This window comes from Aulonocara sp. 'chitande type north' Nkhata Bay, linkage group LG9, assembly GCF_057382095.1.
Source record: "Aulonocara sp. 'chitande type north' Nkhata Bay isolate Kocher_YH1m ecotype deep benthic linkage group LG9, A_spYH_male_GT1.1, whole genome shotgun sequence".
In the NCBI taxonomy this organism is placed as follows: Eukaryota; Metazoa; Chordata; class Actinopteri; order Cichliformes; family Cichlidae; genus Aulonocara; species Aulonocara sp. 'chitande type north' Nkhata Bay.
The window spans coordinates 30,458,105-30,473,781 of record NC_141352.1 but is presented as its reverse complement, the minus strand read 5'-3'; the positions used below and the strand labels follow the sequence as shown (position 1 = coordinate 30,473,781).

The following is a 15,677-nucleotide window of genomic DNA, read 5'->3' as shown; positions in this document are numbered from 1 at the left end:
TTTTATGAATTCTCGATATAGGGTATTCTTTTTTTTTGCAGGCATTTTGTAGTCCTTTAGTCATCCATGGTCTTCCTGCATAGATGAGTTTCCTATTGATTTCAATTACTGGGCAGTTTTTATCAAGTAATGTGTTAAATGTTCTTAAGAATCCTTCGTAAGCTTTATTAACTTCTGTTTGTTCATATACAATATTACAATCTTGCTTTAAAAGTTCATTTCTAAGACAATTTAATGTCTCCTCTGTTCTTATTCTTTTGTAAATAATCTTATGTCCATCGTTGTTCACTTTATAATAGCAATTATACGATGCAAAGACTGGTAAATGGTCACTTATATCATTGATTAACAGTCCACTTTTTATATTTCCTTCTATTATATTTGTAAATATATTATCTAATAGAGTTGCACAATGAGATGTTATTCTGGTCGGTCTTGTTATCAGTGGAAATAAACCCATGCTGTACATGGAATCAATAAATTCTTCTGTACTCTTATTATGATTTGGATTCAATAAGTCAATATTAAAGTCCCCACAAATAAACATTCTTTTCTGATTTATATTTGTAAATAAGTCCTCCATATTATCCTTAAATATCTCAATCTTAGATCCTGGTGTTCTATATATACAACTGACAATTAGGTTTTTCCTTTTTTCCATACTTATTTCCACTGATAAACATTCCATCACTCCATCAATAACAGTTGTCATTCTTCCCATTCTTTCGTACTTTAGGTTTTTATCAATGTAAAGTGCCACCCCACCTACTTTCTTGTTGATCCTGTCTACATGAAGGAATTCATATCCATTTATTTTAAAGTCTTCTTCTTTTCCAGGAGTTATCCAGGTCTCCGATATGGCTATCACATTGAATGGCTGTTCAAACTGTGTTATGTAGTCTTTGATGGATTGAAAGTTTGCATATAAGCTTCGACTATTAAAGTGAACCATTGTTATACCCTGTTCTACCTTGAATTCCTTTTTAAGTTGCTCATTTTTATAATAATTGCATTCATTTGTCTTATTGTTAAAGAAATTACAATCAGGATCTATGTTGCTGTCATACATCAATGTCTTATTTTCAATATCTATATGAGTTGTTAGTTGAAAATTGTCAGACATCTGCGTTGGTTGTGCACTTGGACGGTCCCATCATATTTAGCACTGCTTAGCATTTTTCAGTTATATTTTTCTAGTTCCGTCATCTCTTTGATGACTAGAACCTTAGCCTGCTCTAGTGTTCCATTTAACTTAATGAATATTTTACAGTCTGACGTCCAAGTTTCTTAATATTCTTGCTTGTCTTGCAATGTCTGCATTTTTCTTGATTAGGTGTTCATTTAAATAAACATTTGTACCTTTTTAGCTTTCTTCCTTGCTTGAGCAGTTCTTTTTTCTGTTTTCTATTAACAAAACGAATGATAATGGCAGGTATTTGATTTTTGTTTTTCCTCGGAAGAGGATGGCATCCCTCAATATTTTTACTGTCCATTTCGATACCTTTGCTTTTAAAGAAGGCCATTACCTGCTCTTCCAAAGAGCGTAGCTCTTGCTCGGGTGGCTCCCCTCTCTCTGATGCTGCTACCTGTGCATATGTCTGATGCTTGGTTTCCAGTCCTGTCACTATCACATCATTTACTCTTGAATATTGTTCCAGATCTGACACCCGTCCTTCCAGCATAGCAATCTTCTTGTCCTTTTCCTCGCTCTGCCTTCTTAGTTCTTTAATATCATCCATTAAATTGAGTATCAGTTTTTGTTGTTTTGATATTGTTGTTATTTCTTCAGACATAAAGTTTAGGGATTTCTTTATGTCCTCCAGTTCCTCCTCATTAACGTTAACATTGCCCCTCTTAGGCGGCATCTTAACGGCGTTAAGGCCCGCTGGTTGCGAAGCAGCCTTGAGGGTTGCCGAAGCCCGGCTTGTCCTGGCAATTACCTCACTGGCTGTTTGTTGGTACCAGGCGTGGCCTGGCAGCTAGCCTCGTTAGCTGGTGATGGAGCCTGGTGTGGCCTGGCTGCTAGCCTCGTTAGCTGTGATGCAGAGTCCTTGAAGGTAACAGAAGCTGTGGTGCAGTAGAAGCCTATCTTACATTTCTTCTATCTTTCTTTCCTTCATTGTTTCTTTCTATCCAGAATCTGCAAGCGAGCATAGACAAAGCAGTGGGCTACCTAGCCATCACTGCCGGAGCAAACGTGAAACTTCTGTAGCACTGATTCATTAATGTTGAATTCTCTGGCAGCTGCTCTATTCCCATGTTGTTGCAGTATATTAATGACTAACCTTGTATTGTGGATGGATTATCTCAGTTCTCCTGACTGAAGTTTGGTCCGTTTACAGCATCCTGCCATGCGATTGCATTTGTCTCTAACCATGAGGAACTTTCACGTTAACTTTTATAAGTGGAAAAGTGTTAGTGTTCGTCCTCCAGCTTCACTGTTTATGTTATGCTAACATAGCTGTGTCGCTAGCGATCACGTAGCACATCATTATATACCAGCTAGCCCAACTTCAGTAACCCTACAAACGTCACTGCTGTTTAGTTTCCTGTCTTCATTTATGTTGGAAGTGATAGCAGAGCTGTACGTTTGAATTTTTTCAGAACATGCTGTATCATGCTTAGGTAACTAGCGAAACTAGCGAGCTTCCTGCTAACTTCTAACTCCGTTAAATGTAATAACTTTTGTTTTCATCGATACCTGGAAGTTAAACTTTATAGTTACACCTGGTAAAGCAGCAATGCTGATCGTTTTATTAAAGATGAAAGAATTAAGACAGTTTTTAACTCTCAGTGATGCTGCAGTGTTCGTTTGACTTGAAGCATATGGAGTTTAGGACCCACATTACTCCCAGATTTAAGAGCATCTTAGTCCGACAAATACGACGGCCGCTTGCATGTTCTGCAAAAAAATGTGCTTTGTTGTGTATCTGACGGACAAACACCAAATCAGTTCCACATCACGGAAGTTGCACCATTTTACAAACCAATTCTGGTTCATCTGTTTCACTCAACAATCGGCCATGTGCGTATGAAAACAAAGGCACTGCGCATGCGCGTTTTACTCCCATTCTATTGCGATGTTTCATTTTCCTATCGTTGCCTAACATTATACCGGTATTACCGTGAACGGTATACCGTATTTTCACGACCATAAGACGCACTGTACTAAAAGGCGCAGTCTCAGTTATGTGTGCCATTACTGTATTTAACACACACATAAGGCGCACTGGATTATAGGGCGCATACAAGTACCGTATGCGTATTTAAAAATAAAGCGGGAGCAAACCTGAGTTCGGTACCTTACTCAGATTTCTATTACCGGTAATCGTCATCATCAACAACACACAAGCATACAAGTGTGCGTATTTAAAAATAAAGCAGGAGCAAAACAAAGTTTGGTACTCACATTTTTATCATTAATCAAACCCATCGAAGTCCTCATCCTCTGTGTCTGAATTGAACAGCTGCGCTAAATCTCCATCAAACATGCCAGGTTCACTTTCTTCACTGTCAGAGTCACTTTCCGTGCCATGCGGCTCCTCGGAAATGATGCCGGCTTTTGCGAAAGCTCGAACAACAGTGCCAGCAGACATGTTAGCCCAAGCATCTACAATCCATTGGCAAATTGTGGCGTAACTCGCCCGGAGCTGCCTTCCACTCTTAGTGAAACTGTGGTCTCCACCGGTCATCCATCGCTCCCAGGCCGCTCGCAGCCTTACTTTGAACGGGCGGTTCACACCGATGTCCAGCGGTTGGAGTTCCTTTGTCAGGCCTCCCGGAATGACAGCAAGCTCACAGTTCATTTGTTTCACTTGTTTTTTCACATCGGCTGTGAGATGGGCACACAGAGTCACAGATCAACAGCGATGGTGATGCGTGGAAAAAACCACCTGGTCTCCTTACATACACCTCCCTCAGCCACTCTTTCATCATTTCCTCATCCATCCAGCCCTTTTCATTTGCCTTAATGATGATTCCTGCTGGAAACTTCTCTTTAGGCAAAGTCTTTTGCTTAAAAATCACCATAGGCGGCAGTTTCTGTCCATTAGCATGGCAGCCAAGCACAACAGTGAAAGAAGACTTTTCGTGCCCCGTTGTGCGTATCGCCACCGTGTTGGTCCCCTTCTTCTCCACAGTGTGAATCACCAGGATGTCAAAAGTGAGCGGGACCTGGTCCATGTTTGTAATGTGGCTGGGCTGGATGTTTTTGTCGCCGATGTGTTTGCTGCAGTAAGAGCGAAAGATGGCCAGCTTTTCCTTATAATCCGCTGGAAGTTGCTGCGCTACCGTAGTCCTGGTCCGGATGGAAAAATGGCACCGTTTCATAAAACGAAAGCACCAAGATGGACCTCCTTGTTCAATGTTCATCTCTTCAGCTAGTGAAACTGCTTTTAGCCGAATGGTGACCGTCGAAACACTTCTCCCGCTCGTTCTTTGCTCGATGATCCACCGCTCGAGTCTTTCCTCCAACTCGGGCCACCTCGCCTTATGTCCACGGAAACTCAGCTGCGTTTTCTTGACCTGCCAGAGCTTGTTTTCTAGCTTCCTCCATTTGCGAACCATCGATTCGTTAATCTTAAATTCTCTCGCCGCTGCTCGATTTCCATGTTCCTCCGCATAGCTGATGGCCTTCAGTTTAAACTGTGCTTCGTAAGCGTGTCTCTTTGCCATTTTCAGGGTTGTTAAAAAAAACGATGTTCCACATAATGCACATACCTGTTCTTTTATACAGGTATGTGCGATAAAGTCAACGCACGCACTTCACCCTTTAGCGTTCTCATGGCGTTCTCTACTACGTCCTCATTACAACACACAGGGCGCACTGCGCTATAGGGCGCGCCGTACTTTTTGAAGTAAATCTAAGACTTTTAAGTGCGCCTTATGGTTGTGAAAATACGGTAATATGGCTCAGCCCTAGCAGGAGGGCATGATCTTAGAGTTTGAACAGTCATGAATTATTTTTAACAGCAGGTTGGATGTAATGTGTTAGAACTACCAGCAGGTGGGGATAAGAGACCTTTAAGGTGTTTGGTGCCACACTCCACCTTCAGGTTTAAAACTAGTGTTAATGGAGGGAGTTTGAAGGTTGAGTTTGTTCCACGACTGCATTTCACTCACTGCCTCTGTTTGTATCTCTGTCACTGCAGGACCAACATGGAGCGAGAAGTCAGCGCTCTCAGGAGGCCGACAAACCTCACAGAAGAAAGAGAGAGAAAACACACACCTGTGACGAGTGTGGGAAAAAGTTTACTGTGAAGGAGTCACTAAAACGTCATCAGGTCATCCACACTGGAGTTAAAGCGTTTAGCTGTGATCAGTGTGGAAAGTCTTTTACCTGGAAGAGTGCCCTAAAATCACACCAACTCATCCACAGTGGAGTTAAAGCGTACAGCTGTGATCAGTGTGGCAGAGCTTTTACTCACAGTAGGAGCTTACAGAATCATCTAGTTACCCACTCTGGAATTAAGGCATACAGCTGTGACGAGTGTGGAAAAACTTTCAGCCACATAGAGAGTCGAAATGCACACCTACGCATTCACACCAGACATTATGTGTACAGCTGTGAACAGTGTGGCAAACAGTTTATAACCAACAGGCAGTTACAACAACACATGTTTACCCACAATGTGGAGAGACCTTATAAATGTGACCTGTGTGAGAAGACTTTTAAAGCTCCACGTTACCTGAGACAACACCAACAGATCCACACCAGAAAGGGACTCTACAAGTGCAGTTACTGTGAGGTATGTATTTAGATTTTTATCTTGTCATTTTAGCCTGACTGTTTGGAACAACTCTGCTTGTAGAGGCTAAGCCTACGCTTGAAGCCACTGAGGTGGTCGTTAACGGGGGTGACGCGATGTCACTGGTATGCATGAATGTTCACAGTCCAATAAATCCAGCAGTATGTATCTTGTCCTTTTTGGTCTTTATTCCGTATCGACATAGCATAACAGCGCAACGGTCACAAACTGTTTGCCTTCTCAATGACACACCTGACGCCGATTACGTGCGTCTACCTTAAATACCTTTACATTACATAATCAAAACAGAAAAAGGTGACCTCTAGTGACCACATAAGGTATTAACCCAAGAATGGCGCCTACACCCCGGCCCCTAATTGAAATGGCTATCAGACATGGCAATTCTAATCACAAAGAAAATAAGGAGCCACTAATACAGTCTACTTTAGACCTATACATTCACATAAATAAACATAAGTAACACACTTTTAGATTACAGTCTCATGTAACAAGCAAAGTTTAGTTACAGGTCTTTCCAGAATATTAGTCTTTGTTTTTAAACGTGCAGATCGCACAAGTCCTTTTTTGTCACGAATGGCTTCCAGAACTCTTCCAAGTGGCCAGGAACCACGTGGTGCAGAAGAATCCATTATAATGACTATATCTCCAGGTTTTAGATTCTTCTTCTTTTGGTTCCATTTTTGTCTCTCCTGTAACAAAGGCAGGTATTCGCGTATCCATCGTTTCCAAAAAAGATCTGAGATGTACTGAGCCTGTTTCCATCTTCTCTTCAGATACATATCCTGAGGGTCAAATAGTCCGGGTGGTAAAGATGGTTTTCCTTTCATCAGGAGGATGTGATTTGGTGTAAGTGGCTCTAGGTCTTTTGGATCATCAGAAAGCTTTGTGATGGGTCTGTCATTTAAAATTGCTTCAATTTCACATAGAACCGTATTTAATCCATCGTCGTCCAACTGTTGTTGCTGAAGAACGGATCTCAGAATCTTTCTGATCATACGAATTATCCGTTCCCAAATTCCACCATGATGTGATGCTCCAGGCGGATTAAAACTCCATCTTATTCCAATGTGTTGCAAAGCATCCGCTATTTGGGTATGTTTCAGCGATTCAAGAGCCTCCCTTAACTCTCTGTCTGCTCCGACAAAGTTGGTTCCATTGTCCGATTGGATGTGAGCGACTTGACCTCTTCGACTCACGAAACGGCACAAAGCATTAATGCAGGCATCTGTGTTTAGAGAGCTAGCCACTTCCAAGTGCACTGCTCGGCTGGCTAAACAGGTGAAAATGACTCCATAGCGTTTAGCTGTACCTCGTCCTCTTTTCACTTCAATAGGTCCGAAGTAATCAACTCCGACATTGGTGAATGGTGGGTTATCTGGCAAAATTCTTTCCTTGGGTAAATCTGCCATCTTTTGCTCCAAGGCTTTTCCATGATATTTCCTGCAAAAATTACATTCTGCGATAACCTTCCTTACAGCTGAGTTGGCCTTTGTGATCCAGTATCTTCTCCTTAGTGTGGATAAGGTGTGGTTACGACCGCTATGACCAAGCTGTTGATGAATGTGCTTTAGGATGAGATTTGCTACATGTTGATCTTTTGCAAGAACAAGGGGATGCTTCGTTTCTTCTGGTAAGGAGCCCTTTGTCAGTCGTCCCCCAACTCTTAAGAGGCCTTCATCGTCAAGATAAGGATCTAATCTATAAATTGAGCTGTGCCTGCTCACAGAACTTTCCCCACTTGACAACGTAGCAATCTCCTCTCCAAATCGTTGTTGCTGGCAAAATCTAATAATGGCAAGCTCAGCTTTCAGAAGATCCTTTGAAGATAGTCTGTACAGCTGCGGTTTCTTTACTTTCTCCTTTGTAGTACTTTTACAAATTGGGTTATCTGAGTAAGGTTGCGGTCCTTTTTTCTTATCCCTCATTGAACGAAGGATTGCCTTTAGTCTAAGGAACCAAGCAACAGCAACCTTGAGTCTTCTCCAGTCTGAGAAGTACACCATCAATTGACATGTAGCATCAAGCAAGTCTTTTACCTGAGTAACATTTACTGTGGCCTCACCTTTGACTTCAGGGTCCTCTGGTTCTAAGGAGCATTCCATTAAATTGGTTGGCCAATCACTTTCTGGCTTCTGCAGAAAGCTTGGTCCTTCGAACCAGCGGCTGCTATGAACAACGTTCCCAGCCTTGAGCCCTCTTGTAGCATCATCTGCTGGATTTTCCTTTGAGCTTACATATCTCCATTGTGATTGTTTAGTTGCAGTTGTAATGAATGAGACTCTGTTTGCCACAAAGGTAAGGAATCGTTTATCCTCATTCATTATATATTTGAGTACAGATGTACTATCTGTCCAAAATATAGATTGCTCGAGTTTCACTCTCAACTGAGCCCTTAACATGAGATCCACTCGGACAGCAACTACAGCAGCTGTTAGTTTCAGACGTGGAATAGTGACAGGTTTTAGAGGTGTTACTCTTGCCTTGCCCATCAAGAATGCGACGTGGATGGATTTCCTATTATCTTGCATGCGCAGATATGACACGGTTCCATATCCAGATTCACCAGCATCTGAAAAATGGTGTAGCTGTGCATGTGAGAGAGGTCCAAACTCTCTTGGTTGTATACACCTTTTAACCTTGAAATGGGAAAGCCTTTGCAAATCACTGAGCCAACCTTTCCACCTTTGCAACATGGTTTGGGGTATTGGTTCATCCCATCCCAGTTTCCTTTTGCAAAGCTCCTGCTGCATTCCTTTGGCAGGCAGCAGGACTGGTGCAAGAAATCCCAATGGATCGTAAATGGAACTTGATATTGATAACATTCCACGCCTAGTACAGGATTTTTGAGGGATATCCATTTTGAAGTTGAATGTATCAGTTTCCACACACCACTGCAAGCCCAGAGCTCTTTCTACCGGAAGTTTGTCTCTGTCAAGATTTAATTCTTTCAAGTCTTTAGCCCTTTGCTCCTCAGAGATACTTTGCAACAGGGTGCGATTGTTACTGACCCACTTGGTCAGTGTAAATCCTCCCCTTTGACAGAGTGCTGAAAGATCTTTGACCAAATCAACAGCATCTGAGGTGGAGGCCACACTCTTTAAACAGTCGTCCACATAGAAGTTCTCTTTCAGCGTTTCACATACCTTGTCTAGGAATTCAGTTTGATTGTCCTCAGCTGTTTTTCTCAAAGCGAAACTGGCGCAGCTCGGGGAAGATACTGCACCGAACAGATGAACAGTCATGCGAAACTCATTTATGTCCTTGCTCAGATCTCCATCTGGCCACCCTAAAAAACGCAGAAAGTCTCTGTCCTCTTTGGCAACTTTAACTTGATAAAACATTGCCTTTATGTCACCCATAAATGCGACTGGATCCTGTCGAAATCTAAGCAAAACCCCAAGCAATGTGCTTGTGAGATTAGGACCTTGTAAGAGCTGCTTGTTTAATGATGTCCCCTGGAATGATGCCCCACAGTCAAATACAATTCTTATAGATCGTTTTCTGGGATGGTAAACTGCGTGATGAGGGATGTACCACTTCTTTCCATTTTCGCAAGACAGATGCTGTGAAGGTATTTGCTCTGCATATCCATTACTTATCATCTCGTCCATAAAGTTTTTATATTCTTTATGCAACTGTTCATTGTTGAGAAGTTTTCGTTGTAGACTTTGCAATCTTTGTTTAACTATGGAGAAATTGTTTGGCTTCTTTATGTTGTCCTTTTTAAAAGGTAACTTCAAACAGTAGTGTCCGTCTTCCATTGTTGCAGATTTTTCCATGATCTTCATGAACTTAAGGTCCTCCCTTGACAAACCCTTTTCCTCTGTAACCCTTTCATTAAAGTCATAGTTATATTGACTTTTCAACATCTCCTCCAGCTTACAAACAGATATCCTATTTACAACTGTTGGTGGGTGCTCGCTGTCCAAGTTGCCCTCTCCTGTACTCACTCTACACCTACGACTGCACAGCCACTAACAGCTCCAACATCATTGTGAAGTTTGCGGACGACACTACAGTGGTGGGTCTTATCACCAACGGTGATGAGACGGCTTACAGGGAGGAGGTCAGCGCCCTGACCCACTGGTGTCAAGACAACCATTTCACCCTCAACGTCGCAAAGACAAAGGAGTTAATAGTGGACTTCCGGAGGTGCAGAGAAGTACACACCCCCATCACCATCAACGGCGCTGCTGTGGAGAGAGTGAGCAGCTTCCGGTTCCTTGGAGTACATCTGGCTGAGGATCTTACGTGGTCAGTACACACAAACAAAACAGTGAAGAAGGCGCAGCAGCGCCTCTTCTTTCTCAGGAGACTGAAAAGATTCGGCATGAGCCCCTGCATCCTCAGGACCTTCTATCACTGTGCCATTGAGAGCATCCTCACTGGATGCATCACCACCTGGTATGGCAACAGCACCGCCTACAACTGCAAAGCTCTCCAGCGAGTAGTGCGGTGCTCTGAACGGATAATTGGAGGTGAGCTTCCCTCCCTCCAAGACATCTACAGGAAGCGGTGCCTGAGGAAAGCGGGGAGGATCATCAAGGACTCCAGTCACCCCAGCCATAAACTGTTCAGACTGCTTCCATCAGGAAGGAGGTTCTGCAGCATCCGGTCCCGTACCAGCAGACTGAGAGACAGCTTTTTCCATCAGGCCATCAGACTGCTGAACACGTCATAGACACCTCAGCTTCACTACTGGAACTTCAACATTATGCACTCAACACTGTATATAAATGCCACTTGTTCTGCACATATTCAACTCTGTATATTTTATTATTATTATTTTATATATATATATATATATATATATATATATATATATATTTTTTTTTTTTACTATTTAATTTGTAAAAATGTGTACACACACACACACACACACGTCTTTGTAAAATGGTACAAATGTCCTCCAACCGTCCTTCTGCCGCTGTAGGAATTGACCTGGGCGATGGAGGATCCACATTGTGAAATTGTGTTGTGATGACCGTTTGAGCTTGTGGCTCACTTTCGATTTCCGTTCCTGGCAGGATCATTGCAGATATTTTGCTTTCAGTCTGTACTATTTGCACTGCAGGTTTATCTTCATTGACTGGTGTACTAGGCTTGACTGTGGCTGAAGCAGCTGTTTTCTTGATTTCCTTTTCATAATATGAATTCATAGCATTGGATGATATGTTAGATATACTTTGAACTTCAGCAGCTTGGAGAACAGCTAACTTTGCAGAAGAGGCAGAAAGCAACGCTTCAAGCTCAAGCTGTTCACGTTTCCTCCTTAGCTTTAGCTCTTGCTCCTCCAAAGCATGCTTCTCTTTTAGGACTGCCATACGAGCGAGTAATGCTGCTTTTTCTGCTTTTGCTTTGATTTTGGCAGAAGAAGTTGTGCTCACTTTACCACTAGATGAGCTTTTAGTGACTGAAGATTTACCAACAACATTTGAAACACTGTCCTCTGGCTTAACACCATCATCAACACCATGATCACCCTTTAAATGTAAATGTTCGCAACCTGACAACCATTCTTTCACTTCATAAGTGAACTCATCATAATGCATTGTTTTTGCTTTAAACCATGTTTCATGCTTTTCTTTTTCATCATCTGGTAACAAACACATCAATGAACCATGAATTGTTTTTGCTTCATTACACAAACCAACAAAATCACTGAATGATGCTTTAACCATAGAAGTTTCATTTTTTTCCATTGAGACCCTTATACTCTCTTTTAAATTATTAGCTTTATTTAATTTAGCTTTTCTATCACGTTGCAGTCTGTCTAGTCTCTCTGCAAGTGCCTTAGCAGTCAATTTCACCACTCGTTTTTCCTTTTCTGGATGTGTCCCAGCCTTGCTGGCGTTGCTACTTTGCACAGCTGATTCTGCAGCAGGCTCCGGGGGCCTGTCAGCAGCTTTATTTGTGTCCATAGTTCAAATGTTCCAAAACTCAAATATTTATCAAGTATTGAGGGTTTATGCGCACATGCGAAAGTTTGTTTATAAATCAGTTTTATTTGGGTTGACCACCAATGCATTGGAATTACTTCTTCTTAAATAAGTGTGCACACTTTTATAAATGGCCATTTATTAGTAGCGCTACTCATACCTTGCGTTGGGCGCCGTACTGATTCCGATGAAGAATTCTGAGTCCTCTCCAACATCCACGGAACAATCGCCAAGCATTCCACGTCGTCAGCTGACAGACCGCTAGTCCAGCTGTCCGCTCCTCGTGAAATCTCCACGGTAACCTTTCCAAACGGCATTCAGCTCTCCGCGGCGATCGATCACTCAGACTTTAATTTTCCTGCTTGCGCCGAGTCTCCAAAACACCGCGGCGAAGTTGGCACAAACTTTTCCCCAAAGAAAAGGAGTTTGTGACTCTAATGTAGAGGCTAAGCCTACGCTTGAAGCCACTGAGGTGGTCGTTAACGGGGGTGACGCGATGTCACTGGTATGCATGAATGTTCACAGTCCAATAAATCCAGCAGTATGTATCTTGTCCTTTTTGGTCTTTATTCCGTATCGACATAGCATAACAGCGCAACGGTCACAAACTGTTTGCCTTCTCAATGACACACCTGACGCCGATTACGTGCGTCTACCTTAAATACCTTTACATTACATAATCAAAACAGAAAAAGGTGACCTCTAGTGACCACATAAGGTATTAACCCAAGAATGGCTCCTACACTGCTCATTAAACTGTGTTAGCATGTTAGCAATTCTACTGCATGGAAAAGCAGCTCTGAGTGATTATTCAGATTTTCATGTCAGTTATGATTTTAGTATTACTGTAGTATTATGTTGGTAGTATTGTAGTTATTGCAGCCCAGTAAACTGAGTGTGTTAACTGAAACAGCCAAATGTAATTGTACGTCTGCAGAGATGCTCTTTATTTCAGGCGACGTTCAGGATAAAAATGTTGAAGGACTGACTTACACTGTCTTTGTGCCTTTGTTTAGAAGCAGAGCGACACAGATGGATCCAGTTCTCAACCCTGTCATCACCGTGGTGGTGGGAAAGACTTTCGTTGTGACCTTTGTGGAAAAACTTTCAGTCGACAAGACACCCTAAAAAGACATCAGCGTAAACACACTGGAGACAACCTGAAAAACTGCAAAGAATGTGGGAGAAGCTTCCCCACAATAGCTGACTTAAAGCGACATGAACTGATTCACATTGGGGTTAAAAAGCACCTCTGTGACCAGTGTGGGTCATCTTTCATCTCTGCATTGGAGCTTAAAACACACAAACGAGTCCACACAGGAGAGAAACCATACAAGTGCAGACACTGTGACAAAAGCTTCTCACATCCAGGTAGTCGTAACAATCATGAACATACACACATGGAAGGAAACTACAGCTGTGACCAGTGTGACAAGAGCTTCAGGAATCTCAGTTCATACTCCAAACACAAACGATCCCACGTTACTAATAAACTGTTTCACTGTTACCAATGTGCCAAAACATTCACCTCATTGTCTGCTCTGTGCAAACATCAGCGTGATCACACAGGGCTGAAATCGCTCCCATCACAGTGAATCTGAAGAGACAGAAAGATCCTCTACTGGTTTCAGTGTCAGACTTAAAACCCTTGAGATCAGGCTCCACAGAGTTCAGATGTAATCTCCTGTAAAGATCTGATGAAAATGTTCCACTAGCTGGATGGATGGATTTAATATTTCTTTTTCTGAAGGTTGCTCTCTTCCTGTTTCTGCCAGTGCTGACTGCACAGATGTAATATAGATCCATGTCACTGTTTGGAAGTATCAGAGAACTGCTGATGCTGTAAAGCTGCTGGTCAATCTGATGGGCTGTTGTGTTGCTGTTGGTGATGCTGGATGAAGGGCTGGTGGACCAGGTGAGCTCAGGTTGAGGGTAGATCCCGTCTTAGCTGCAGGTGATCCTTTGTCCTACTTGTTGGAGATTAACTTTACGGACTGGAGCTGGAAAAATATATATTTCTAAAGAAGTCAGAAAGAGATTTTGTTGTCACAATTTTCCTTTTCTGTTTATTTCATGTTAACATGATTTAATTTAACAAAAAACATGTAAACACGGTGAATGGACTGCTGAGGAGTGGGGCAAAGTCATATTCTCAGATGAAGCATCTTTCCGATTGTTTTGGGGCATCTGGGAAAAAGGCTTCAGCGGAGAAGAAAAGGTGAGCGCTACCATCAGTCCTGCGTCATGCCAACAGTAAAGCGAGTGGGCTCACTCATAATTTTGCCCCCAAACACAGCCATGAATAAAGAATGGTACCAAAACACCCTGGAACAGAGAGCTACAGATTAAAAATGCCCAAGGCGAAGCACTCAAAGGTCTGGCTGTACTTCACAGCATCTGATGAAGCACCTGGTGATGCATAGCGTTTTTGTAAAAGCTAGAAAAAGCACCGTATTTGATAGCTTGCTACAAGACCTCACACCGAGCACATCTACTGCAGATGTGGTGCCTGTTATCGGACCCGGAGTTAGTAATATCCCCCAAGAACCCGAAGAGTGGAGTCCTGGTCTCTAGCCCTGCCAGTGTAGCCCCGGTTCCAACCAAAGGAGGTATGTTGTATCAACAGAAAAGGCTAACTTGGTTATCATTTTGCAGAAAAAGACTGCTAAAAATAAAAACACAACAGGTTTTTGTATAAAGTTTGTGTTTTCCATTCTTTAACCTCCGGTTCGAGCACCGGCACGGTTTCAAAATATCCAGTTTGACACCGGTATCGGATAAAACTTAAAGGATTCCCATCCCTATTTGTTACCATGTTTCCATTGTGTAGTGTAGTCGATAGGTTAGTTTTCTTTGTCAGAACAATGAGGCCACTGCAACTGTATGACATATATACCTGTATACACTTGACTTATACTGACATGTATACACTATACATACACTGGAGTGGTTACATAATGGAATCACTGTGATAAGCATCTAACCTACATGTTTAAAATCACAAGACCCGCATATTTAGGTCAAATATTATCTACAATTATATTAATGAAGTTTTTGCAACCTGGGATTGTTTTTTTCTCGCCTCAGCTGCCAGAAGGCAAGAAAAACTGTATTTTCTTCCTGTTGATATAATTCTGTGTATTAAACTCTGTTCCAAGAATTTTAATCTTTTCCAGAGGATCTTTTTGAGTGCCTTGATTTTGCTGAATCTAAAACAGCTCGATCTCCACATCGTTGGCGGAATAAGTGCAACCTGTGGGAGGTACCTATTGAAATAGGGTGGAGCCGTAGGCACATTCAGTTAACAAGGGTTCCATGTTAAATCAAAATAGAATCAAACACGTAACAGTAGCACCTAAAACAATTTAAAAACTTGATTTTATTAAGTCCTGGATCCGTTGACACAGCGCTCTGTTTTCTTTTGTCCTTTTGGCATTAGATCCTAGGTTCCTTAGCTGTAGTTACTGGTCATTGTTTAGTAGGTCTCCTTTGTGTCATCTTCCCCTGTATTAAAGTTCACCATGTTGTTGATTGTGTCTAATCTGTCATGTTTCTGGTCTGCCTGGTTAATGTCAAGTTCGTGTCATGCCTGCATCTTTTCATGTTTTCCTGCTGGTTTGCAAACCAGCTCCTTCGTCCAGTGTCTGCTTTTGGGTCTGCTCTAACAAACACACCGGTGCTCCCCGCCGTGAAATACGGTTAAAACTGTATGATTGTAAGCAGTGTTGGTCAAGTTACTTGAAAAAAGTAATCAGTAACTAATTACTGATTACTTCCCCCAAAAAGTAATCCCGTTACTTTACTGATTACTTATATTCAAAAGCTATTAATTATTTAGTTACTTTTAAAAAACACAATTTACAATCTGAAGAGGTGATAAAGCGATAGATCTTTCAGCCTAAATCTACTTTTTCTACATAATCCATCATACAAAATGTAATGAAATGGAAACGTTTATTTTTTAAACTTG

The 15,677-nt window shown here is 41.9% G+C and overlaps 1 protein-coding gene and 1 pseudogene across 1 annotated transcript; one reads left to right on the top strand and one right to left on the bottom strand.

The window, feature by feature from the left end:
- Window positions 1-1,179: 1,179 nt before the first annotated feature.
- Window positions 1,180-1,865, bottom strand: LOC147322402 (uncharacterized; annotated as a pseudogene).
- A 133-nt stretch (window positions 1,866-1,998) lies between these two features.
- Window positions 1,999-14,976, top strand: LOC147322401 (uncharacterized). Its single transcript, XM_086305048.1, has 3 exons — window positions 1,999-2,008; window positions 5,095-5,747; window positions 12,724-14,976. The coding sequence occupies exons 1-3, from the start codon at window positions 1,999-2,001 to the stop codon at window positions 13,300-13,302; spliced, it is 1,242 nt and encodes a 413-aa protein (XP_086161174.1). The 3' UTR covers window positions 13,303-14,976.
- Window positions 14,977-15,677: the final 701 nt, after the last annotated feature.

Excerpts from the sequence above, each read along its gene's own strand:
- LOC147322401 (XM_086305048.1), top strand. Across the intron at positions 5,748-12,723 it reads ACAAGTGCAGTTACTGTGAG|AAGCAGAGCGACACAGATGG; the intron begins GTATGTATTTAG and ends GCCTTTGTTTAG.